Raw genomic sequence first — 27,545 nt, 5'->3', positions numbered from 1 at the left:
ACGAAACCGAAACCAAGGCCTCCCAGTAATGGCGGAACCGGAAGTGGGTGATCACCTGCCGCTGCCGCCCTATCACGTTTCAGACGAAAACTTGCGGGATAAAGTGTGTGGAAGGGCCATCCATGGATAGAAACATGGCAGAGGCAGCAGTTGAAACGCCTGCTGTGCGGTTTTTCTGCCACAAATGCAACCAGGAAATTAACCCCGTATTACCGGTAAGAACGCTTTATCGCACAGTGTGGTTCCTAAGGCTTTAAGCACGCTGACTTTCTTCGGCTGATAAGTTTACTGAGTGTGCATCTAGGCCTAAAATTGCTATCGCTGCAGCTTTGCGGTGATGCTATGTAACTGCCTCATTAAATCTGACGGTAAAAATGTGGATGCAAGCGCCGAGGTGTATATTCATGCTTGATCTACTTCTAAAAGAGCCACGTTATGTGCTGCCTGAACGTGCGGACAGACCAAGTGCAGCGGCAGTTGGTTTATAGTGCTCAGATTTCTGATTAAATTTGTAGGGATAACCGGTGTAAAAGTGCGCGACTACTTCGTTTACGCGTTCTAGTTGCGTTTAAACGTAGCGCACGGTGCGTCTGCTCGCTCGTCGTTGCAGTGGTAGTCTTCTCGGTTTACTCCATGGGGCGTAAGAGGCGCCAAGGGCGATGTGCGCAGATTCTGTACAGGGGTGACGCTTGGCAGCGCAAGCGGGCTGGCGCATTGCGTGGCGTGCGCTGTGCGCGCGAGTTTCGCGAGATCGGGCTCGTAGTTCAGCGCTGTTGTTCATGTGTGTGTTGCAGGACTACATTTGCCCCCGGTGTCAGTCGGGTTTCATTGAAGAATTGGCGCAGGGTCCCCCGGAGCACTCTATGTAAGTTTCCTCTTCTGTCGGGCTGCTTTGTCTGACAGCCCGCGTACGCTGAACCGTCCTCGATGGAACATTGACCTATGTGTCAATCGCAATCGTATACGCAATGTTTAGCCTAGAGCGGGCAGTGCGTGCCCATCTGTCGCTTATCATCATCGTTTATCTCGGAAACACATACACTAATACGCGCATTGGGCTTCAGAAACTAAATTACACGATATGTAAAAAGGAGTTGTGGCACAGCTGTGCCATTTCGAAAACTTGCCTCTACTGTGCCCACTAAGCTTTAAGCTCCTGCGCTTTTTTTTTTCCTTTTTTTTTTTCAGATAGTGCTTACCGAGTTGTCTGCTTTCAACTAAAAGTATTGTCGAGAAAATTATTTTAAAAGTTACGTGCAGTTAGTGCAAAACTTAATCGCACTATGCCAGAATCATTAAATGGAATTTTTGCAATTGTGCCTTGAATGGATGGATGGATGACAAGTGTTGTATAGACAGTGTTCTTCCGATGTAATGCTTCTTGCTTAAGGGTGGATTAATATTTTTCATCTTGAAAGATATGTGCATTATTTTTCTTTCTAAGTCGTCGTGCGCGAAGCAGGGATACTGTGTAAGTATTCAAACATGGTGGGAGTGTACAGCCCATGACCTGAAATTTTTATGAGGTTCTCTTCTTTTGCAGAGAGGACTCTGATGACGACTTAGACCATGCTGCGCAATTTAGAGAGGTGAGTTTGTGTGGAACAGTGTGTATGGGTGTTGTTAAAAAATGCACACCTGACATTTCTTAGCCCACAAGTGCTATGCTGAACAAATCATCACCCGTGGCCTATTCTGCACTCACCGCTGGCCTCTCCCCATAATCGCCAATTTACTCTTATCGAGTTGATTGCATTTTGTTCCTGCTTTCTTGATTTCATCACCCTACCTAACTCACTGCCACTCTCGGCTGTGTTTCCCATCCCTTTGTATCCATTCTGTTGCTTCGACTGATTGCCGGTTGTAATGTGAAGACTGTAAATAGGCTCTAAAAATGACAAAGGTTAAAGGGATACTGAACAAAATTTTCGCCGCCGAGATAAATGACTCAATTGAAAGATTGGGTGCTGAAATTTGTTGAAACAACCTTCATTTCAGCCAGAGACTAGCAGAAAATAATGAATTTAATGCATTTTTCGCGAATTGGCGCGTCTAGCGGCCGCGCCGCGAACTAGAGAGGAAGTGACGCGAAACTCCGCGGATAGTGACTCGCCAACCGTGCTCGCAGCAAAATCGCTTACCAATCGACATCGCAAGCCGCCACCCGCTGCCGCGCGTCTCTCCCAAAACGTGTTTTCACGGTCGGGAAGGTGTTCTCCGTGCGTGTTCTCAACCGGCAGCCAACGACGCCATTGCCGCGCTCTCGGCCGTATTACGGTCCCTAGAATAGACTGTTTTCTCAAGCGGAGCTTGCGCCCACGTCTACGAATTTGCCGTCTGTGTTGTGTGCTGCTACGTAATGTGAACGGTGAAGCACCTGACACAACGCAGAATGCCTCAACGCTGTTCTGCGCTAGGGTGTGCCCTGTCATACATTTCCAACAGAGCCGAAGCTTCGAAGGATATGGATTCGCGCTGCGCGCCCATCGCAGCCAACGTAGGTGCCTTCAAAGCGTGACTTTTTGTGCTCCGAACACTTCGAGGATAGTGACTATGAGTTACTGTGTAAATTGCTGGTCCCGGCTGCCGACCCACGTTGGGCTATGGCGGCTCGTCTGGCTCGTCGTCCTTGCTGTCGCTTGACACAGCAGAACGGTCACATGCATATGGTTGTATTTGGCGCATCCGTTTTGGAGGCCCGTCGAACTCGGAGTCGCAATGACCGCTCGTGAAACCACTGTCACTCGCACCTTGCATCTTTGCGCTCTCGCGACACGCTCGGTAGTTGTAGCGGTTTTTGAGGAATAAGCGCTATTTTGTTTCCTATGTGGGGAAAAGAGGACAAGGCTCAGCTATGCTCAGCGCCACACCAGCCACCCTCGGTTCTTGAGAGGAGAGGTGGAGAAAGGAAAGTGGCAGGGCAGGAGAGAGCGTGCCGGTTGCCCCCCTCTTGCTGGAGCACTCGACGTCACGTCCCGCCGACAAGCGCAGTGGCATGCAGCCGCCGCGCTCTCACAATCCACTAAAAATACGGCCAACTGCTCGAAATTACGTGAAATAAACGCTGCGTACAGGAACAGTCGTGTCGTCCGAGTCGAATGTAAGTGTTTTCGTAGCTTTTTCAAATTTTTGTTCAGTATCCCTTTAAGATATGTTGAAAGGTCTCGTGTGCTTCTCTTGTGCAAAGCGCATGTTCCAGTTATCAATGCGTTGAGGGTCAATTTTTTTGCCAAGTTCAACACCACTAAGTAAATTTCTTAAATTGCAGATTTAAAATCTTCAATGACCTGTATTCGCAACTTTCACGGCCTATAGGTGGCGCGACTGTACATCCAACATGGCGGTCGTTGAGATTATCGGTCCGCTGCAGACGATTTAGGAACGTACTTGTTTGGCGAAGAGTTCAGTTCTTTGCGCTTCGGCTGCACTCCGATTTATGTTTTAGTGAAAGCAGGGTTGCGGTGACATATTATACTAAGTAAAGGAATGTCGGGTACGTGATTGGAGCTTCATTAGGAAGATAAATATGCACACAATTGTAAATAAAGCAAACACACTAGTCGCGTTGCTTGCGGCGCTTAATCGCGCGTTGCAACCCCCGCTGTGTTGTTAGCACGATATGGTAGTAGGAGACTCAGTAAAGATGTCTCAGTAATATCAGAGACATTCTCGGAGACATGCTTTATCTCATTTCTGCTTGCATTGGATTCTGCCGCATAGCTAGCTCAGCTCCCTTCAAAGCACGAAGTAATGTAAGTAAACGAAAAAAAAAAAAGATGTGTTGCCCTTCGATACCAAAGCACAAGAACCACTTGAGGCATGTGCGATTATCGGAAATACGATTTTATTGCGCTTTCTTGGTAAAAAAGAGAAAAAATAAACAGTGGAATGTCACAATAGGTCGACAAGCAGCTAATGAAACCAGCGCAAGACGCAATTTTCACGTTTAAGATGTGACGTTCCTGTTATCATCCTACGCTTTCGGTGTTTATGAGAAGTGCAATAAGAAACATCGTACGGGACAGGGACGAAAAAACAGCGCCATCAGCAAGTAATACCGAACAAAAAGAGCTGGAGATGTGAAGGTGACGGAGGCACTTCACAGCCACTTCAGATGTGGAATGGTGCGATGGACGCTTTGAAAGCGGACTTTTCATTATATTCTAGAGGCGGAACGCATTCCTTATCAGTCCTGGTACTGTCTGCACAGCGACTGTGTCGAGCGGAGGAACGAAGCGCGAGAAAGGTGATATGAGGTAGTAGACATATACTCACACATAAAATGGGATTCTACATACATTCATGGGCCTTGGTTATTTGCTTGCGAAGTTTAACCAGCTTAACCACTCACGGCTTTTCGAGGCGCTAATCTGAAGGGGAGGCTTCTGCTTTGCCTCCCGCTGTACGCTGTGAGCACCGAGGCCCGCAGTAAAATCAGTTGCCTTTTTCTTTTAGTTACCGTTCACATTGAGGAACCGAAAGTGTCACGTATCGAGACCGTGCACACCGTCGCAAAACGACCCCAAACGAGACAAAATAAGTGGCAACATTCGCTGACTCAAGCGGGTCCGACATTTCAATAATCTCAACAGAGCTTCCGGCGGCCACCACTCGGCGGCGCCACGGTACCTGGAAGTTGCGAATTGAAAAAAAAGAATTACCGTGAACCTCTTAGTGGCCATAAAGTGACAAACATTTTACTTAGGTGCAGATGTGCTGCTCATTCATGAATAATAATAAAAATAAAAACTTAAATTAATAATTAAAGTACTTGAATTAAGCTGTAGATTATTCACAGGCATAGCGAAATTTCTACATCCGACTACTTTTACCTTTGCGCAGTCAGCATTGTCGTGTTATGCACACCCCTGTCTAATTCTGAGGCCGAACTGGTTATTAATTTGTCTGAAGTGTTGTCATGCAGTTATCCGATTTTTTGCGTTTGGCAATAGTCGGCATTGTAGCAAATGCCACTTGATGCGCTTGCAGCAGAACAACCAATGAACAAGTCCATGGTGCAGTTGCTGCGTATGTGAGTGCATGCAAGAAAACTGATTGTGCATGAGTCAAACAATATGAGTGAGAAACTTCAGTAACCTTTCAACTTATTGTCACTGAAAGGCAGTCAAATTCTCTATTTTCAATAGAGGAAGCGTGCAAGCACAAGAGCGTCATTCATATACAGTGGCATTATTTGTACTCCAACCACCACTCTGGGAGTAAGAGTAGGAAGCAAACACCTTTTGAGAGACGAGAAAGTAGATTGACATCAGTTTTTGTGAGTCCAACAAATAATATTAATATCTGGGGTTTAATGTCCCAAAACCACGATTTGATTGTGAGAGACGCCGTAGTGGAGGGCTCCGGAAATTTCGACTACCTGGGGTTCTTTAACGTGCACCTAAATCTAAGTACAAACATTTTCGGCCTCAAACATTTTCGTTCGCCTCCATTGAAATGCGGCCGGGATTTGATTCCGCGACCTTTGGGTCAGCAGTCGAGCACCACAACCACTAGACCACCGTGGCGGGTTGAAAACAAAACTAATTGCTGTGTGCCCAATTCTCAAGTTGTAGCCGATGCAGCAGTGCAAATGAACGTGGAAGGAAAAATTAAGAAATATGGACGGAAGAAAAATGTCCTTTAATTCCCACAAGGTGGCAGCATTTTATGAGCAATAAAGGAGTTAGTGTGCTTCTCAAACATAGAGAAGATGTGGTAAATACGGGGGGTGCTGAAATGTTGCTGGCTTTGTCACCTACCATTTAGAATTTGAAAAATAAATGTAGAACCATATAAATGCCTAATGTCTTGATAAGTAATTGTGCAAGTATGATATGTGTGTGAATTTCATAACTAGTCTTAATTTCTAACGAAACATGAATGGCAGGGGCACAAGCTGGTTTCTCGCCTGTGGAGTTACCGGGTGTCATGAAGCTTTTGTTTCTTCAAGGAAAGTCCACAAAGGACATTCACACTGAGATGTTGAAGACACTAGGGGAGAAGTGTGGGGAGAAACTTGCGAGCTAAGGACAGCGTGGGTAGGCGGGGAGAAGATTTGCGTTCTAGTTAAATTAACTAGCATGGTGTCTGGTAGCACAGGCAAGCTTGAACACATCTCACTTGGTGACCCCAAACATTTCCTTTCACAATGCTGGGTTCAAGGTGCAGTGTGTCTGCCCACTTGTCAGCTATGCTACCAGCAAAAATGAGTGATTCTTCACTCCGTGAACTCGGGCAATATGCAAGTGAATGGGTGCCGTCGCCACTGCCAGAGATCAACGGAGCAGCTCTCGCGTACCTGTACCTTTTTCCCTCTTGCTCTCTGGTGGTAGCAGAACTGACTGATTCCGCATCTGCACTGTGGTGTCGCGCTACAGCAACAGGGGCTCAGTGCTTTGTGTGTGTGATCATCAACGAGGCGTGGGCTCCCATGGTGGAGCAAGAGGTTCCCGAGGCTGACGTAACATCCGTTTGCAGCAGCTACCGAGGTTTGCTTTGGAAAGGTCAGGCCCCACCTTTTTCAACTTCCACTGGGTGCGTGTATCTGCTCAAGCCACCTCACTTGCTCAAGCTCAACTCTGTTGAGAAGACGCTGATGTCCCCCCGGATATCATTTATGCAAAATTGGTGGCTTCTCCACAGTGGCAGCCAATATGGCATTCAGGGGCCATTGGTGAACGTGTCCATGAAAACAGATATCGTGCTCCATGCACTCCCTCAAAACCTTGAGGATGACAAATCCATCCTGGCTAACCTGGAGATATTTTATGGGCAATGCACAAGGGGAAAGTACCCATTTGCGTGCGTGTCACCCGTGTTCACAGAGTGAAACGTTACCGTAACCATTTTTTTTTAGATGTTAGATTTTTTTTAGATTTTATCAGTCTGAGGAGGGATTATGTTGATAAGTGTACTTTGAAAACTACAACTGTTCTTTCTGTGCAAAACCAGGAACTTTTCAGCACTCCCTCGTGTACGGCATCACCTATTTGCATCATTAACTCTCAGGGATGCTAAACGCAAATATTGAGTTGATGTGAACTCCTAAAATACCATTCCAGAAACCTGGCAGCGCTTGTTTCTCTTAAGCTTTTCTTTCCGAGTATCTGCTTGTCCTTAGTGCAGTACAAATTGCCTGTCCTTAAGTGAGAAGTTACTATCATTGCCCTCAGCACGCACCATTATTGCCCTTTACTGCCTGACTGCTGGCACTATGGTTTACATACATCTCAGAGAATTGGCTTTTTGTCTCACAGTTATAGCGAGTTTCGCTGTTGTACAAAGCCAGCACGGCACTACACAATAGTGAGCCTCTGAGAGTGCATATGTACAGGCATTGAAAAGCCAGGTGAAAGCAAAACTTTACGACTGCCTTTGTTGTTGCCAAAGGTAGCAACAAAATGTTTCTTTCAGAGAGTGAAATTGCATAAGTAGCATTTTATTCCATCTTGTAGTGAACTGTATTAAGCTTCTTATGAGTGATTTTGGTGCATTTTAAAGAACCCCAGGTGGTCGAAATTTCTGGATCCCTCCACTACGGCGTCTCTCATAATCGTGCTAAGTTTGAACAGCCCAACTGAACGCGGACAGAGTGGACCACGCACACACACACACACAGCGCTGTGCGTGTTCTACTCTGTCCGTGTTCAGTCGCGCTGTTCAAACTTGGCATGATAAACCAGCTGCCCCGCCGACACACTTTGGCTCATAATTGTGTCGTGGTTTTAGGACATAAAACCCCTACAATTATTATTTTTAGCATGAGTGGCTGTGTACTAGAGTGACAGAGTTATACTCTGGAGTTGTTTTGTTTGGCTAGTACTAGAATGAGCCACTCAAGTCACAACATTGCACATTAGCTTAATTTCTCGATAACCGAAGCACTGTTGTCGATAATACCGGTGTTTTAGATGTTGTCGAGCACTAATCTTTCCCTTTATTAATCTAAATTATTTTTCTTTGGCACTTTAATGGGAGACAGGGGTCTAAGAAATTTATTAGTTTGGGTGAACTGAACGAAATTTAATATGCGTGTTCAGTTTTTTCTGCCGACTCCTAATCTCTTAAGATTTTTAATAGCTACATTAGAACAAAATAGATGCAATTTCTAAAATATGAATTTTGCATATTTCTTACGGGGCTTTTCAACAACTTACATGACCGCTTAGGCTGTGTGCCAGCATCGGCCAGTATATCACTGTAGAGTGGCAAGCTGCGACTACTGAACTCTGCAAGGGATGGCATCGTTGGCATGTTGCCAGTAATGTTTCTTGTATCAGTATAATGAGTTAATTAGGTGGAGCATGTGCAAGTGAGCATTCATATTTCGGGCTGTATGGTGTCCATAGAGAAAGAGAAAAGTGATGAGAAAGGTACAGAGGTTACCCATACTAACTGTCTTGTTGGCTGTCCTGTATTGCTGAGGGGGCAATAAAGAAAATATGACCAGAAAGATGTGTTTGTATGAAACAGTGACCACGTGGGAATTCAGAGGGATCGTGAGGAATGTCTTGAAATGTGCTGCTATATGCTTACTTTTACTGTGCAGCTTTGGAACAGTACGATAATGGATGTGCTGCGAAGGCTTGATCGCGGCCCTGGTGGTATGGTGGAAGACAACCTGTCACCAGATGCACCGTCATCGTCAGCTTCGGACTCCATGATGCGGCGAAGGTCACCAGGACGAGCGGGCCGCAGGCCACATCCTGATAGCCAGGGGAGGCAGCCCCTGGAAGGGTAATACCCTTGTGATGTTTATTGTATGTGAAGGTAAAATAGTGTAGCGTATTGGGAAATTCGTACATGATAATGTAAAGAAATGGTAAGGCGGTGACCACATTTTCCGGATTATAAGTTACACCTTTGTATAATATTAATGAGAACTAACAGACAATAATGCCTTGGCATTATGGTCTGTTAGTTCTCATTGATATTGTGTCTAACAAAGAAAAACGAGCCCTTAAAGTCACCTTTGTATAAGATGCACCTCTTTTCTGCACGATCAGCATGACTAATCATGATTCGGCATGCACTCAGTTTTAGATGCAATGTATTTACCCATTCCGGATCAATCGAATCCCCCTAAAGCATCAGTCAAAGTGCCACAGGTTACGACAAAAATGCAACGAATGCTTGTGAGTAGAAAAAAAAAAATTTATTATTCACTGCGCATTACCTCAAAACCATCAAAGGGCTCATTCTCCGATGTGCTGTTGAACAGTTCGGCCACTTCTCTAGGCAGGGTCACAGGGACATCTGAGTCGCTGCTGCCTTAATCGCTAGCAGGTGCAGACTCAACAAGGCCAGCTTTTTGAAAGCCTGCAGCTATTGTAGACCCAGAAACGGTAGCTCATGCGTTGACCCACTTGGCCACCTCGCCAAACGTTGCGTGTCTCATGTGTCCAGTAACCCTAAAACTATGGTCGTCATCAGTCATCCAGCTTTCCCACAAATGCTGTAGTACAGCTTTGAAGCTGTGGTTGACGAAGATATCTAAAGGCTGTAGAATCTTCGTCATACCACCTGGAATGACGGCAGGCGTGCAGTTGACAGCCTTTACCTTCTACAGTGTTGCGTCGGTAATATGCGCACGCATACTGTCCATAACGAGCAGACCTTTTTTTCACATGGAAGAAGCCATCTGGTCGTTTGACAAAACATCTGCCAAGCCAAATGGTCATCATGTTTTCGTCCATCCATCCTTTTTCATTTGCCTGGATGATGACACCTGAACGAAAGCTGTCCTTCGGCAGTGTCTTCCGCTTAAATATAAGCATTGGTGGCAGTTTGGTTCCATCTGCGCAGCAAGCAAAGACGACTGTAAAATGAGATTTTTCGTGCCCTGTTGTTCACAGCAGCACCGACTTGTCACCCTTTTGAGCAACAGTTCGTCCCATCGTAATGTCAGATGTCAACGGAATTTCATCCATGTTGACAGTGTGATTCTCCGAGATCTCATTTTCGTCCACTTGCTTCTTCACGAACGCCTTGAAGTTCTCCAGCTTTTCAGCGAAGTCTTCGGGCAGCTTTTGGCAAAGTGTTGTACGCGTTCTGATGCTCAGGCAGTTGTGCCTCATGAATCTGAAGCACCAAAAAGGTCCATCGGCAAAGCCAACAGCTTCCATCTCTTGGGCCAACGTGCACGCTTTCAGGCGCAACTGCACATTTGACAATCCTCTGCCTTCAGCACATCGTTCCACGTCCGGCCCTGCCGTGGTGGTATAGCGGTTACGGTGCTCGGCTGCCGACCCGAAGGTCGTGGGTTCGATCCCGGCTGCGGCGGTCCCATTTCGATGCAGGCAAAATGGTAGAGGCCCGTGTACTTAGATTTAGGTGCACGTTAAAGAACACCAGATGGTCGAAATTTCCGGAGACCTCCACTACGGCGTCTCTCATAATCATATCGTGGTTTTGGGACGTAAAACCCCAGATATAATTATTATTAATCGTTCCACGTCCACACGTGCAGACGGGCTTCAACTTCAGGCCATCGGGCTTTCAGTCCTCTGTCAGCTTTCTTCGTGCTTCTCATAGCCCTCAGCTTCTCCGACATACACCAATCGCGTACCGTCTTTTCACTCACACAAAAGTGCCGTCCAGCGGCATGGTTACTGTTTTCAAGCGCAAGCTCAACCGCTGTCAACTTGAACTTTGCTGTGTAGCTCTTCCACGATATCCGAGGCAGCGTGGTGGAACCAGAGAAACGAAAGAAAACTTATACACACTTGCGAAACAAACCGGACAGAGTGAAGATGGTGACAGAACAGCCACACAGCTAACACGCTGGGCGAAGAATGGCTCGACTGAGCTCGGCTCGTCTCAACATCGATGTAGATTTTCCCACTTTGTCCTTGCAAGTGCAACAGCACCTTCGCTGTCGGCCCTTTCATACAATAGACGGGCTTAAAACATTCTAAAGGGCAAAATAATAATAATAATAATAATTAAATAAACAGAAAAAAACATCTGGCTTGCAAGTTCGGAATTTATTGGTTTAAAATTTGGTAGCTTGTGCAAAGCACAGCAGCCGTTACAACCTCGCGCTCACTGTTTTGCAGCCTGAATCATCTTATGCCAGCTTCAACTGCTCGCTCAACGACTGCAGTTTAAAAAAAAAGAAACACAACTTCATTTCGAAAGTGAAAGGGGAAAAAGTATATATATATATATATATATATATATATATATATATCCTAACCTAACCTAACCTAACCTAACCTATATATATATATATATATATATATATATATATATATATATATATATATATATATATATATATATATATATATATATATATATAAAAGTTGCACCTTTATTTAAGACGCACCGGAGAAAAATCCAGAAAAAAAACTGCATCTTATACTCCGAAAGATATCATATGTTTCCTATTTCCTAGCATGTCCTCTTCTTCTCCTTTGCTTTTCTGTTTCTTGGTGTGTGTTCTTCATGCTTGGCTATGACTCCAGATTAAGCAGGTTCAGGTATTTTTTACAATGCTTCAAGTCGTGCCTGCTGAAAGAGTGCTATGGCTGGTACACTGGCCACCTTGTGCCGGTCAGATGTGCATACTACAGACTCATGTATATCTGATGGCCAGGATGTTTATAGTGACCTGGTAAAGCAACCACGTTCATTTACAGTGCTAGAAAGTTTCAAGTCGCCTTTAATGCTTAAATTGCCCATCCGCTGGGAAAGCAGATCTGCTTGAACTTACGATACGAATACCACGCTTCTTGATTTTTCAGCATCATTCACCAGATTTTTGCCAATCTCACTGGAACTACAGGTAAATACCTATATGTAGTACATTTATTGTGCGAGTGTTGGTAATTTAATCTGAACTAAATAGTCTTTTTAACATTGCAGGCTTTATCTCCAATCAAGGCCTTCCAGTGTGAGTATCAACAAAGCACATTAGCCAGGTGTAATTTTGTGGGCTTGCGTGAAAATTCGATGCTTTGGAATGATACATTGAATATGATGATATTCGAAGTATGCAAAACAAATGAGTACTATATGCATTTTACATCGTGTAACTCGGCTGAAGAGATGTTTTCACGGCAGTGTGGGCCCTCTGTGTGAAACCACTTTTACAGGGAGTACTCTGCGCTAAAATATTGAAATTTGCTTGGCTCTTTCACTTCCACATCATCTTAAATGAGCGTCCAAGATAAAGAAATACATCAAGAGAACTAACAGGGCTAGCGCTGGTTACGTCCTTGTGTGCGCATTTTTTTCCTGTATTGATCTGGCTTGCACAGTTTAGGCAATTAATGTTGAGCTCCCACAACCTATGATCCTTAGTCTGTCAGGTGTGTGGATTGAAAGATTGTGGGAGTCCAGTTTAGCTGCGCATCATTTTGTATGTATTCAAGGCAACCTTGTTTGCTTTTTGGGATCAATGTCACATGTTTCATCGTCTCATGATTAAACAGTCAAAGCTTTATGAAACTTATTTGGTACTCATATACAGTCGATCCCGGATATATCGAACTTGAAGGGGACCGCGAAATAGTTCGATATATCGATAATTCGAAATACGAAATATGCGTATGTAAGGCTTTATTTAAAGCACTACAGGCCTCGACACAGTTTTCTGAAATTGTAAAAAGCACGAACGTGACGATTCGCTCACATATGCTAAAGAACAAGGCGAGAACTTCTTTTGCAAGTTAGCGCACTTTATTTCGCATGAAAAAAGTCCGTCAACTTGTCTTGCTTCTTGCGCGCCGTGAATTCATCAAGTCATCGTCAATATTATTGAAGCTTTACAAATAAGTAAATTCAACACCTTCCGCCACAGCAGCGGTGATCGACGCTGAACGCTGATGCGAGCTCTGTAGCGCGGTAAAGGGTTTAGCGGTGGCAACGGCGGCTGGCATCTTCAAACCACATGGGTCCATTTCCGCAGCACCGGCAACGTCAGCTATGATCTCGGCATTGATGCAGTAAGAAACAGCTACGTCGTTATCTGCACCGATGAGTCGCTCGCTGTGCTCCCGTCCGATACGGCGCCTGGAAACGCTGTGGCGCAAAATTCACTGACGCACCGTACGCCGCAGTCGGCAGTCATGACGCGCCCAAAGTCGTCACCTGGCACCAAGGCCTGTAAGGAAACAGTGCGCGACGGTGCTTTACTTGACGTCGCTCCAAGCACCGGTCATCATTTTTATAGCTACGAGCGGGACAATGCTTAGTTCGACTCCCGAATGACGATTTATCAAGAACAAAGCACGAAGTACACATTCTGCAAGAGACAACGCTGCACGAAGAAACATTTCTCCACCGTCGACATGTTGGCGATACCGATGGCACTTGTGGCTTTGCAGACGGCAGACGCTACTTTGGCGAGAAATGCGAAAAAAAGCGTAGCCTCTGAGATCGGCATTTTAAAACCGAAAACTCTAAAAATACGTCACGAGATTGCGGATCTCAAAGGCCATGCTCCGCGGGCCCGCATGCCATCGTGCAGGAAGAGACAAGGAAGCGAATGCAAACGTTACAACAAGGCTGCCAAGTCACTTCGAATTCTCATTTTGGTGCCCTCGGCAATCGGCCTCTTTGAAAAACACTAGCCCATGTGTTAAAACCTGCGGACCGCGCGTCAAATATACCAGTGAACTGACAAGCGCTGCGCAATGAACTAGAGCAACGCAATTTCGTCACCTGCGCGCGACGAGGGATGCAAGAACGCGGCCGAAAAATGCAAATGCACTTTCTGGGCTTCGGCGCGGGGCAGCGTTCGATATAGCGGATGTTTCGCTGTGCGGGAGTTCGATATATGTGCACACCAACCCCATACTTTTGCATGGGAAATTCAAGGCGATTTCTCAACTGTTCGATATAGCCAATAATTCGATATATCCGGGATCGACTGTAGCAGCTGGTAGTTCTGTTCAAAGGCCTTCATGCGATTCACCTTGTTGCTGACTGTTTGTGTCTACTCCCTTACAAAGCAGGCTGGTCAACTTACATGGAAACCCTGGAGACTATGCCTGGGGCCGAGGGGGCCTGGATGCTGTCATTACGCAGGTGCCACAGTTTTTCTTTAGTTACTTTACAAGGTTTTGCAAAGTTGCAAGATCGCAATCCATCGTGATGGAGGGTTAGGATGAGAGGGGAGGGAAAGAGTGGATAACAGAAGTGCATGTGGTAAAGAAGACGAGATGAGCAAAGTGCATGCTCAGAGGAGAGAGGGAGGCATGGAACCGGAGAGGGAGACATAGGAACCGGAGAGGGATGAGGGTGGAGACAGTAATTCTACTTTCACGCCAGTTGCATCAAACTGTGGCAGAATGATTTTCTGGATTCGATGATATATGTTTGAGGCCCGTGTACTTAGATTTAAGTGCACGTTAAAGAACCCCAGGTGGTCGAAATTTCCGGAGCCCTCCACTACGGCGTCTCTCATAATCATATCGTGGTTTTGGGACGTTAAACCCCAGATATTATTATTAATTGGATTCGATGATAGGTATCTACTGGCAGCAATACATGGCCGGCATGATGAAACGTGTGCAGCCTGAAACTAGGGATGTGCTGTGCTTACGGCAGTTTTGCATCGTCCCATCAAAGTAGTGTGTAATCGGGGTTCCACTCTATAGTACTAAAAAAAAAATATTCGCATATTCGAGATCTATGCACAGATATATGTAAACTCAGCAAGTTTAATCAAAATTGATAAAAAATTAAAAAAAAAAATATCAACACCCATGTCCCCTCTTAAGGTCTCAAGAATCGAGGACTCTCTTTCACCTACATAAAATGCTGTTAGACAAAACTTCAGGCAGATCCACACTGTGCACACAGCACATTGTTGAATGGCAGCATTCAGGCAGATCCACACTGTGCACACAGCACATTGTTGAATGGCAGCTTTGACATGGGATTGTACGTTCTTTTTACAGCTCCTGAATCAGCTAGATGGGACAGGGCCGCCTCCTTTAGCAAAAGACAAGATTGAGCAAATCCCCACTGTCAAGATTTCCCAGGAGCAAGTTGGTGAGTACATGTGCACCCATAGTGTTACAGCTGAAGTTAGTTCATTGATTTTGTGCATATTTCCAAGCTATGCCTATTGTATGCTTCTCACCCCAGTGAGCACCTTTGTGAAGGAACTTGACTGGATGTCTGCTATGGAAAGTCCAGTGAAAAATACTGGATAATACCTACTGTCCTCTTTTGTTGGCACAGTAAACTAAGCAGTAACCAGTGCAATTTTTTTACGTTGTGGATTGCTATTGGCAAAGAATCTTTTGAAGAGCTGTATTGCAGTCCACGCATCTTTTACAAGTAGATGATGCCTTACAAAGTGCACAGTATTTGTTGCTGCATTGATGATGTGTGCTGCACTGCACGGCATACTACCTTTCTAACCACTAACGAAAGTGCAGAAATATGCGTTCCACGGCGGTGCACCAAACTATGCCCCAGTGGTTAACAGCGACTGTTCGAGATGGCTCTCCTGTAATTGCAACTGTATGCTCAGTTCCGAAGAACTACTGATGGTTCCACTAGGTCTAACCTGCTGTGCTCTGAAGCAATAGCATACAGCACTTGAAAAACAGTCACCCACAATTGCAAAACATCGTTTGGAGGACACCTAGCTTCTCATATCACTTATAATACTCAAAAACAGAGCGATGGGTTGTTATCTCGGCTTCCAGGCTACAAAGATTGCGATGTGGTCGGGCAGTCTTGTATGTAGTGAAGTGGGGAACCACATGTGGGCTTATAGAGTCACAGGGGCTAATTTAAGTCACCGCTGTCACAGGGGCTAATCTAAGTGCACTGACAGTGAGCGCTCTTTATAGCTACACTCAAACCTCATTATAACAAAGTCACATCTGCCACTAAAATAACTTCGTTATATCCGAAAGTTCGTTATAAACGTTTATTTGTAAAACTGTAGCTATGACAAGACTACCGTATTTACTCTATTCTACCGCGCCCTCGATTGTAACGCGCACCCGTTTTCAGCGACAAAAAAAAAAGGTAATACATCGATTGTAACGCACACCCATTTTTTCGTCAGAGAAAAGAACAAAAAAGTCCGTAGGAGTCAAACTTTGCACATTCAGAAGAACAAGTATTTGGGTTTTAAAGAACTAAAGTTTCAAAAAAGTAAAACACAAAGTCAAAAAGCGGGCCTTGCCGCTAAAGCTGTCACCACTACGGCGGCGATACGAGTCGCGTAATGGATCAGTCCTCGTCGCTGTCGGACAACTCCTTGTTGCTGTCAACGCTCTTCGATTTCGGGAAACCGGCCCTGCCTTGGTCCACTGAAACCTTTTCGTGAAGCTTTGCTGTAAAAAATCTTCTGCTTCTATTTGCACCAGTCTCGCACGCACGTTGCGGGAACTCCGAACGACCGCGATGCGGCCCGATTTCCGCCCGTCTCAGCACATGTAATAACTATTCTTTTAAATGCTGCAACGTGGTGCACTCATCGAGTATTTGGAGTCGGCACTTCCATGCCGTCGATGCGAACGCAGAACGGGATAACAATCTCCTCAGCACACGTACGAACTGAAACAATAATGGCAGAAATGGCCAAGGCGCATAGGAGGCGGCCATTTTGAAATGCCGATGGCAATACGATAACCGAGTTTCTTTTTTTTTTTTTGTTTCGGTACTCGATTCTAACGCGCATGTGATTTTTGGACTCGTTTTACCGGAAAAAAGGTGCGCGTTAGATTCGAGTAAATACGGTATTCTTCATTCACTTCGCTATAACCGATAATTTGTTATATCTGTGTTTTTTATATCGAGGTTTGAGTGTAGTGTCACGTTTTCACAGGGGAACGCATTGTGACAATTGCTTGAAAGGGCACTCACTAGAAAAAAACAAAAAACTCGATATTATGAAGTTGGTAAAATTGGCAATTTACTTTGTTATATTGAAACTTCATTAAATTGACATTCAACCTTTTATGCAATGTATAGCTGCTGAATAATTTTAAAAAATATATTTTTTTAATACGTAAAGTGCCACAAGTATCTTAGAATAATGTCAGTATGGAAAAAAAAAAAAAAAAAACGCTGCAAGGAAAGTTTTGTTGAACTTGAGATACGGTGACCCTGACTTGATGCTGCAGCAGTGATGTCTTCCTCACAGTGGCCGTACGTCACGCGTAAAGCCAAAAAAAGAAAAAAAAGAAAAGCACTGCAGTAGTATCGGTTGAGTGAAGCTATCTCGCCTGTTTGCAGCTGCAGTTTGTCATCAAAACTGCAGGTGTTGCCAGGAATGGTGCGGTACTGAAACTATCATGTTCACCGCACTGTACTACTTGCCCTTTGTGTCCCTGCTCTACACAGAGTCCTTTGAACATACAACATCGAAAGCTGTTGTGCGTCACGAAAACAAAACAGCTACGGTCTAAAATTGCATGAAAGCAAGCCGACAACTTTGAACTTTAGCACCCCTGCTTCTGGTGGTCACGTTTTCTGTTTCGTGACATTGCACGCACATATCTTCGAAGAATCGAGCAAGAGCTCTTGAATTTTGATTGCCCCTATGCGTTGGTTCCACAAAAGCTTTGTAGGTCGGCTTTAAAACAGAACATCCTCATAACTTTTAGAGCCAGTAGGGTTGTGGCTGGCAACTGAGAATTGCTTCAAAGAAATCGGTGGGTTGTAACAGTGCCCTTTCTGAAGAAAAAAAAAAGAAAAAAAAAACTATTTGGAAGTGTGGTAAAAGCACCTGATCCATTTGCTTTTGCTGGGAATTTGTTCTCTTTGAGTTCAGGGTGATGAAGAGTGATCTCTGTGATATCCCGAAACAAGTGGCGACATCTTTTTTTTTTTTTTTTTTCTCGGAGATAGAGAACACTTGCAAGGTAATAGCCTTGTTGGCGAAACTCATTTTCTGAATGATCGCAGATGCTGGCAAGATAGGTTAGAACTCTTAGCATTTAGGACTACGGCTTCTACGTCTGCCCATGCTTGTTACTCTACACTAGCTGTAATAATGAAAACATCAAATTGGCAACTGAAGTATGGCACGTGCGGTGCAGAATATGGAACTACGCTGTGTAGAGATAGTAGAGTAGCACACAATACGCTGCACCAGGGTTCCCACTATCCGCGCAACAGCCACATGCTTTCCCTCTCTGCTACTTTCGGGATTCACCCTTTCCCCTGCAGCCACTGCCAGAAAACACCCTGCTACACTTCAGTGGCCACCCTCTGTTACACGGCATGCGATTGTGAAAATTGTGATTGCGAAAGGTGTGTGCACCTCAACCGTATGTCTACTGGCACCAGCAATAGTTTTTTATTGCCTGGGTCTTCCCCTCAACAACAATGGAACTTTGTTATGCTGAAATAGTGGATAAACTTGCTTCATTATGTTCAGGTTTAAAATACGTGATGTTCTATGGACATGAAGTTGTAATAAGTGAAGTACTTTGATACGTAGAGAATTTCATGATACTGAAGTACATTACATCGAGCTGTAACTGTATTATGTAGGGGTGTGCGAATATTCGAAATTTCGAATATTTTTCGAATAGTGTTTGCTATTCGATTCGATTCGCACTGAAATTTTACTATTCGAACTATTCGAACTTCCCAAAGACAAATGCAGTCAACGTCCGGTTGAAAGTGACCCTTTCAAATTTTTAATATGCTTCACCTCATTACACTCTCGTATTGCGGCAAAGCTGCCTTTCAAGCTCCGTTACGGTCGAACTTGGGCAAGAGACAGTGAACGTCTGATTGGAAGTGGTCCCTAGATTTTCAATATGCTTCACCTCCTCACACCCCCGTATTGCGGCAAAGCTGCCTTTCAAGGTCCGTTACGGTCGAACTTAGCCAAGAGACAGTCAACGTCCATTTGGAAGTGGTCCCTAGATTTTCAATATGCTTCACCTCATCACACCCCCGTATTGCGGCAAAGCTGCCTTTCAAGCTCCGCTACGGTCGCAAATGTATTAACTCAAGAAAACGCTGGTTCCAATATGGAGATGAAAGATGTGGCAGAGTTGGGGGCTCAATTAATGCTGTTTTGGACCTGAAATTTGGGCAGGAAGTCCGAAAAATCGGACGCCGAAGCTTTTTAGCATCCAAAATTTCAGATGTTCTTATATATCGACGTCTACGAGACAGACTTGGAACTCCGGACTTGAAGGGAGCACACCCTTGTCCGCCACATCAGTTGGCCTTCCAAAGAAGTTGAAAGAGAAGGAGAGGCTGAGGAAATGGCATCTCTGCCTATCACGTGTAAAGTGTTGTCGGCAACACTTTGGTTGCACCAAATCATGTATAGTCGGGTACAACTTTAGAAAAAAGGAGAGGCCCCGCCCATATGACAGAAGCGCGGCAGCCGATTGCCTCCGCGGCAAAGAAATAGTCCCGCTTCTTCTCCTTGAGCGGAGGCACCGGCCGTCCGGCTCATGACGTCAGTCTAGAGCGCGCGCCCATTGGTGGAAGCGCGTGTGCATCCGCCTTTGAGGTGCAAATGCCGCTTTTTTCTAAAGTTGTACCCGACTATACATAAATACAATTCGGCCTCTACATTGCCTCATTCTTGATAAGAAAGACAACTATAAAATATGACCCCACCAGCGCTTCATCAACCTGGCGAAAAGAAACACTTTCATGTTGCTATCTCACAAGAACATACTTAAGGATTCTCTGCAACTTTTTCTGTAATTTCACTTCGAATTATTCGAAAAATGTTTGAGAAATATTCGAAAATTATTCGAAATTATTCGATTCGATTCGCACTCAATCTTTATTATTCGAATTCGCTTCACACCCAAAATTTTGCTATTCGCACTGCTCTAGTATTATGTACTGAAATGATCTAGATTATAAAAAAAATGGTTTACTGTTCTTGCTCTCAGGCAGTTTATGGCCACTGCTGCCAGGGGCATGCCAATGGCTGTGCCGTGTAGTGGTCGCATTGTTTGTCTGAGCAGTCGATGTCATTTGTACCACGGCTCATGGTGATGGATGATGTTAATGTAGCTGCAATGATTTACTTGATTTTCCCTTAAGTTTAATAAATTTTAAGTTTAAAGATGTCTTAAGTTTAAAGATGTGCCTTTTTTTAGGCATGTATTTATTGATCTGAGCCTGTGCTGGCGTTGTCTTAGACTTGGTGCCTCAGGTGTGCCTCAGAATTTGGCTGATTGAGGAGAAATTCTAACTTTGCACATCCTGCTTGATTACAGACAAACTGCTTCAGTGCACAGTATGTATGGAGGAGTTCAAGACGGGCGAACAGGTCAAGCGACTTCCCTGCCAGCATCACTTTCATCCAGACTGCATTGTGCCCTGGCTGGAACTGGTCAGTGCACGCACTGTGCTTGGGCACATCTAAGAATGCACCATATTAGTAAGGCTGAACTCATTGATGGTTATTTGGAATACAACTGCAAAAACTGGATGGTACTTTTTCTTGAAATTTCATACTAATTGCCAGTGTCGAAAAACACGAGTTTTCTAAAAAATTATCGATTTTTTGTTTTCGCCTGTTTTGTCAAGATTAGTACCTCTACTGTTCTGAGAAAAAAAATCAATGTCGAGACTCAACTGGAAATGCTTTAAAATTGCATTTAAAGAGCACAAGGTGGCTGTCAAAAGGCCGAAAGTGTGTCATCTTCGAGCACCTTGCCGCCGATAATGCGCCGCCGCTCACCATTGTCGACCGCATGAGGCGAAGAGCCGAGCCTCACTCTTCAAATAACAACGGTTTCCCGCGCTGCTGCAGCGCAAGAAATAATAAAGAGAAGCACGCTTTTGCCGCCTTCTTCGAGCGCCGCGACTGGCTTTAAATCACGTGGTACGGATCGGGAGCCGCCATTGGCCGCTGCGCGCCTCTGTGTGCTGTGAAGCCTACTTGCAGGATCCGTGTCTCGTCGAGCAGCGCAGCTGAACAACGCTTTTCTCGAGTGCTTATCCGTTATTGATGAAGAAAGCCGTAGGAAGCGCGGTCAGCGGCCTGTGAAGTTTCACGCGACGCACAAATTTCGAGGACGCCGGCGCAAATCAAAGCCGAACACTCAAACCACGAAAAGATCGTCTGCTGCCGCAAGGCGTAGTGGCAGTGACGCCGATGCGTCCGACGAGTTTGCCGCGGCATTCGAATATGTGAGTGCCTCCCAGAAAAAGATCTGACTCTTCGAAGACGAAGAAAAATCGCAGGACGACGAGTCTTCGTTGATTGCTGATATGACAGCACTGAACATGTTGGTTTAATCGAGGGCACTCCAGTTTTGAACGTGTTCTGGAAGAGCTTGGCGTGCTCCCATCTCATGATCTGGTTGCTCTTGGCACATCACGGGACAGCACACGCCAGAAAAAAATGTCTCAAAAACTAACAGGAGAAGCAAGGGCCCGTCGCCGTGCGCTGAAGAAAAAAATCTCTTGTCGAGGAGTCAGCTCGAAAGAGCCGTGAGGGCCAAACCTATGGTGCTGGCGCATTTTAATGGCAGTGGCCACAACAAGGAGGATTGTTCTTTCTTGTGTACAAATTTCGTTGCATTCAATGACATCTTTGATAAATAAACTTGCAATTTTGACTTTAAAACTCGTTTTTCTCAAAACACAAATTTTGCCATTTTTGTCAATGTGCCCCTCCTTTTTCGGGTACTTCTGGTGCTCAGATCTGCATGAAATTTTTCCCAAAGTTTTTCCAAAGTACGAGAAATGCAATTATCTTGTTTAAGTTTCGATATTCTTATTATAAAATAAAAAAAAAGTTATGTAAACTTTTACTAGGGTAGGAGAAATATGAACTTCCAACGTTAATATTTTTCACGTCTAGTACATATTTTGTATGGACTTCCTAATTAGTTATTTGCATTCCACACTTTATTTGAAACATTATGAACTATCAATTGTAAAAAATTATTGAAGTTTAGGTCTGAAAAGAGGGGGGGCAAAATGCTTCAGTTTTTCACTTTGTCATGTTGCAGAACTAAAAGTATGCAACTTGCAAGAAAACTAATTATATATTTGAAATCAGCATAAAAAGTTCTATAAGCAGCTCAAGTTTCATTGCTCTAGGGTGAATATTAAAGAAAAAGTGTCTTCGAGTAGCATCTCCCCTTAAAGGAAGGTAACGCCTGCTTGGTTGTTTTGGGGTGCTGGATACACATGCGTGTCTTTACTGCTCTTGTTGGAGTCGGGCTATGAAGCTTTCACACCTTTTAGATTTCACCATTTATCTTAAATGACTGCACCTAACAATTGCTGTTGTGCATGAAATTTGTGTATGAAACTTGTAATGTATTACAATCCAGTCAGGTGGTGCTCCATGCATTTTCTGCCACCTAGTTTAAGTTGCGCCAACCCATTCTCCTCATCTCAATATTTATGCTTCTTACCCTACCTATGGAAGTGAAAAACTTACTTAGCAGCAATTTAAGATGAACCTCAAGATTAAAAACCCAAGCACGCTCGCACAACAGACAAGACTGCTTTCTCTTGTGTACGCTTGGCTCGTGCAGAAACAAAATGGAAGGAAAGCTCCGGAACTGGAACAAGGCGGTGACGTCTGGCGCTGCTTAAAAATGCGGCAGCAGGCGTCATGAAGGCCTTTAATTGGAACCACTCACTTCGTATGCTTTTGTTGCACTGATTGAGCACTTCCCACAGGACGTCCAGCAGATGTGTGTTGCATTAATTTTTAACACTGAGGAGAGAGAAATAACAGAAGGCTTCGAGTTCAACCTGATAGCACTAGCTGTAAACACACATGCATGATGACAGTTTAGAGACTCGTTGACTTATTCAACACTTTCGTTCTCGTTGCTTTTCGAACCAGTAATGCCCACAGCTGTGGTTCAGGCTAGTAATCACATTACTCTGCTTTTAAGGGGGCAGACTGGTCTTTGGGACTGAGAAATGTAAAAAAAATCCATTTTTCGAAAATCACATTTTTGGTTTCAGCAAGCATTTTTCTACATGCCTGCGAATTTTCCTGCTTCAGGATGCAGTATTTTTTTTGTAATATCATTTTGACTGCCCAGATTCTTGGTGCCGCCAATTTGCAGCAGCAGAAAAAAAATGGGGAGCCTGCTTCGAGGCATCTTTATAATTTGCCAGCACATGTGTCCATAGCTCTGGTACCAATTTATGAGAACCTTGGCAGAAATAGAGCTTCTAGAAATGTGTCAAAGGGGTAAATGAAAGCCTTCGTTCACTTATTTGGGCTTTGGCGTCTAAGGAACAGCATGCTTCACTATTTATGGTTGAAACTGTAATTGCAGATGCAGTAATGAAGATCAAATGTGGCAATTTGAGAACCTCGTTAGGTATCTTGGTAGAGCTCAGACCAAAACCCAGCCTAGCATCAGATTGATGAGTGAGGAGGACAGGCACCAAGCAGCCGAGTCTAATCTCAAACCTGCCACAGCCAAGAGTCTCCAGCTGGCACTAAATAAGGGCCATTACACCATTAAGCAGCAATCAGATTATACTCATTGTGTCTCTTGGTGTCTGCACTGCAAAATATGCACATTCTACTGGTTCTTGTTTAAATGAACAGTGTGCTACTTCATTTTCGCACTTTTCTCAAAATGTAAATTTATGGCCGTTCAATTTTGAGGCCCATATATCTTGGCATGTAGGGCAGGTACAACGATAATTCTTCTTGCAATGGAAACACCAATATGTAGAGAATGCAAGTATGGGAGCGGAATTTTGAGCACAGTCCTTTTTAATTATTTAGTCATCAAAATTGTAACAGGATGCCAAGTGCTTTTCAGAATGTAAAGTTCATTCTGCTCTAAAATAAATAAGAAAAGCAAACAAAAAAGCTGCTTGCATACTTTCAATCTTTAGTCGTTAGTGAACATTCTCATATCTTAAATTTTGCTTTTAATTGAGCACTTTAATTTATATAGAGGCCTTAAACAATAGGGGGTGAACTTCACTTATCTCGGGAACTAGACGAGTTAGAGGAAAAGTAATTGCATACTTGAAATCAGCAGAAAACGCTGCACAAACCTTTGCAGATTCATCAGAATTGATGGAGAAATAAAGAAAAAAATGCCTAAGATGAGTCCGCCCTCTTAAGTGGGGACGTGGCAATGTGAATGGTAAATTTCGTCCAAATCTTCCATTCAGTTTTTTGTTTTTTTTTCGCAGTGCCCAGACCATCTTTTATATCATGGTGAAATATTAAAACAAAATAAGATGTAGAAGTTGAGAAAAAAGCACTTTACTAGTGTGCTACCATCAAAAACTATTAGAAAACTGGTCTTTAGAAGATACACATCTTCGGAGCCCTCCACTACGGTGTCTCTCATAATCATATCGTGTTCTTGGGACATTAAACCCCAACAATTATTAAAATGCAAATCTTGCAGCTTTCCTTTAGCACAGTGCTGCCATCTTGGGATTATCGTAGAGAAGAGATCGGTGGTCAAGGTAGCCATAATGTTGCATTTCTCCAATGAAAAATAAAACCAGCACCCTTCCGAGTTCTGTTTTCTTAGTTTTGAGCTCCATTTTCTTTGAGTTCTGTTTTCTCTGCTTTCATTTTATGTGCAGTGGCTGTCAGTCATCCTTCCACAATTTCACAACAAATAAATATACAGTCGACGTCCGATTTCCTGGACGCCCGAAATTCCGGACATGCCTGATTTCCCGGACTCATCTGTGGCACCGTCAAGTTCCCCGTAGAGTCAATGTATTAAAAAGTCCGAAATTCCGGACGCTTATAGCCTTCGCCATCCGATTTCCCGGACTTTTTACTGTTAAACGCCGACCCACAGTCGCCACCGACGCCGCCATTTTGGTTGTTTTCATTTTCATATCCTTGAACCCACCATACTCGCATCGCAGGTGTGGCCAGCAGTACCGCCGCACCGCGCCGCGGCTGCCGTAACCTCGAAACCGCACGTGTCAATCCGTTGTCAGCCGTAGCTTAGCCAAGCCAAACCTCACTGTGTTCGTTCACGTGTTGTTTTGTCAGCTGTGCCAGCTCTGCGGTCGTGTCTGCGGTTGATCGTTTGCTGCTGCGCGCTACCTTCAGTGATCACGTTTCCCGACCTTCAGCATCCACCGAGTTCCTAGCTGTTTCGTGCTGCGCTTTTCGTCGAGCGGATTCGCCGTTTACAGCAATGGCACCGACTGCTCCTTCGTCTTCGTCCGCGCCTTCGAAGCGCACAAATCCACCTCGTAGGCTCACGATGACGAACTGCCATCCGCGGACGTTGCCTTCGACGATCTGCGCGCTGGCGGCGTGTTGATTCCAGCCGAGATAACCCTTGAGGGCTTCACCGACGCTGACAAAGACCTCGAGCTATGTGCGGAGTTGACCGATGACGAAATCATTCATCAAGTTACGGAGGATTCCGATGACTCCGACACCGAGAACGAAGAGCCAGCTCCTACACAGCCAACGAGCTCGGAGTTGACGCGAGCACTGATGACACTGTCATTGGTGTACAGCGGCAACATGACGTTGACTGAAATTGAGTCAGACATAATCGCGGGCAAGCGGACCGTGCAAAAGAAAATAAGCGACTTCTTTGCGCCCATGTGCTGACCTATGAGGTAGTGCCGGCCACGTCGTATTTTTTTTTTATAAACGGCTCCTTTCAGAGCCACCTAAACGATGCATTGGCTGAATTGCTATGGGAATCTTGTATTCCGGCTGTGACCGTCTCCGTCAGCGAAAAATACCTATCAAAAAGGTGCGTTTTTACGTGCATTCGTTTTTCCGGACTGCCCGATTTTCCGGACGTTTTCGCGGTCCCTTGAGGGTCCGGGAAATCGGACGTCGACTGTATAGCCATTATGTTTTTTTGCACTTAGATCCTGAAACATTGGTAAGTGCCATAAATCTGTCCATATTTGTCTGCACATCATACAAATTTTTATAATTGGCCTTTTGCAAAAGTTGTTAGTAAGACAATATGTACAGGTGATTTCAAAAATTTTTGTGTGCTTGTTTGAATATTAAAAATAAACCAAAAGCTTTATGGCACAGAATGGACCCCTGTGAATATCCTCATGCGAAAATTTTGACGAACTAATCTCATTGATAACTTTGGGATGACAATGAGGCCCTATCAAGTGTTGTAACTCAAGCACTACAACAGATAGCTCAAAACCAATTTCAGTTATATCGGCATAACAGATCACATCTGCACACAAAATTTTATCACTTTATCCTTGTAAATAACCAAAATAGTTCTCATTCCCACGCCCCCCTTTAACAGTGCTGTACAGAACATGGGCGTATAAAAAATATAGCATTACATGCACGAAACCTGCATTAACATTTTGTAAAAGTTGTTATCCATAGGGCTGTGGAGAATTATGCCTAATGTGCATTCACTAATCTGCAGAACACAATCCCCTTGCAAAGTTTTCTTTTGTGCAAGCTTGTGATGATGAATTAGCTGGTCATTGTTGTGATTGAGTGTTCATTGCTTAGTACTAGCCACTAATCGTCTTGCTTGTGGTTTGCAGCATGGTACCTGCCCCATCTGCCGCAAGCTGCTGAGTGAAGAGGCTGGACCAGAGTCGGCTTCTGCAGCCGGAAGCAGCAGTGGCTCGGGCACGTCACGGGCAGCGGGGCCACGTTCTCAGAGCAACGATGCAGCCATGGCGGCACTATTGCGCATGCACGCGGCAACACCCAGGGGTGCCCGCTCGTCCCACCAGCCGCCACCTGCGGCATCGTCCTCTTCGTCCTCGTCCTCCGCATCCTCACAACCGCCAACAAGCAGAGCTCGACGGCAGTCGCCTGCAAACTCAACGACATCGCGGCGAGGAAGCCACCCGGGAGGCAACCAGTACTCGGTGTACGACTTTAACGACGAGTGTGACTGAAACTTCTTGGGACACCAACAAAAACACCCCATGGAACTCCACAAGAAAAAAAAAAACGACACTTTTCCCCCTCTCCCATCGGTGTGTTGCAGCTGGGACTGCAGTGCCGTGGAGAGAGAAGACTAGATTGATTGCTAAGAGAAAAAAAAAGTGAAGGGAGCAGGAGGTGTCTGGAAAAAAAGAGAAAAGGCCATCGAGGCTCTGCCCAGTGTGTGGCCCAGTGTTCTACCCTTTCTCTTGTTGGACCTAGAAGAAGGGTTGTTACTGTGTGTGTATGTATTTTTTTTTTCTGTCCACTTCGCCTTGTTGCAAAATTTAAAAGGCAGGAATGGCATATTGCCTGTGGCATAACAAGCGTGCAGACTTGGGAGAAAGCAGCAGACAGATGCCTGGAACTGGCTTTCAGTTTAGGCTAAGGCTTTTCCTCGTGCATTGCTCTGCAGGCTTGTTAATGCGCAGCACTTTCTTGCATTCTGTGGAGCAGGCCAGTTTCACCCCATGCGGAGCTAGGACATGGCGGTGTGGATCCCATGCGTAGGCTCATGCGAATAGGCCACATGTACGCAGCCGGGCTCGTTACGAGGCACGGCAAGCTGTAATTGGCTGTGTGGGTAAGTTTCCACAGATTGCTGCCTTCTTGGCAACTGTTGCGACCTTCAGTTTGCCTTTGCCACAACCTCTGTCCAGCAAGCCTGAAGTAAATAAAGGAAAAATGGGTGAGTGCCTGTGCTATACTGCTGTCG

The 27,545-nt window shown here is 44.8% G+C and overlaps 1 protein-coding gene across 2 annotated transcripts; it reads left to right on the top strand.

The window, feature by feature from the left end:
• Positions 1–55: 55 nt before the first annotated feature.
• On the top strand, positions 56–27,545 carry LOC119389450 (E3 ubiquitin-protein ligase RNF115). 2 transcript variants are annotated; one of them, XM_037656715.2, is made up of 10 exons: positions 56–215; positions 795–865; positions 1,544–1,589; positions 8,552–8,739; positions 11,751–11,791; positions 11,872–11,899; positions 13,965–14,037; positions 14,913–15,006; positions 20,184–20,299; positions 26,440–27,545. In XM_037656715.2, exons 1-10 carry the CDS (start codon positions 123–125, stop codon positions 26,800–26,802), a joined length of 1,113 nt encoding a protein of 370 aa, XP_037512643.1. In that variant the 5' UTR covers positions 56–122; the 3' UTR covers positions 26,803–27,545. The 2 variants fall into 2 exon arrangements, with proteins under 2 accessions (XP_037512643.1, XP_037512642.1); XM_037656714.2 differs by having other exon boundaries at positions 13,962–14,037.

Source organism: Rhipicephalus sanguineus, chromosome 4 (genome assembly GCF_013339695.2).
Source record: "Rhipicephalus sanguineus isolate Rsan-2018 chromosome 4, BIME_Rsan_1.4, whole genome shotgun sequence".
In the NCBI taxonomy this organism is placed as follows: Eukaryota; Metazoa; Arthropoda; class Arachnida; order Ixodida; family Ixodidae; genus Rhipicephalus; species Rhipicephalus sanguineus.
This window is presented reverse-complemented; position numbering and strand designations above follow the sequence as displayed.

What these genes read in the sequence shown, in the direction of transcription:
- LOC119389450 (XM_037656714.2), top strand. Translation starts at nt 123, where the DNA reads ATGGATAGAAACATGGCAGAGGCAGCAGTTGAAACGCCTGCTGTGCGG. An exon ending in AAATTAACCCCGTATTACCG is followed by an intron (nt 216 to 794) that starts GTAAGAACGCTT and finishes TGTGTGTTGCAG; the next exon opens with GACTACATTTGCCCCCGGTG. An exon ending in GGGAGGCAGCCCCTGGAAGG is followed by an intron (nt 8,740 to 11,750) that starts GTAATACCCTTG and finishes TTGATTTTTCAG; the next exon opens with CATCATTCACCAGATTTTTG.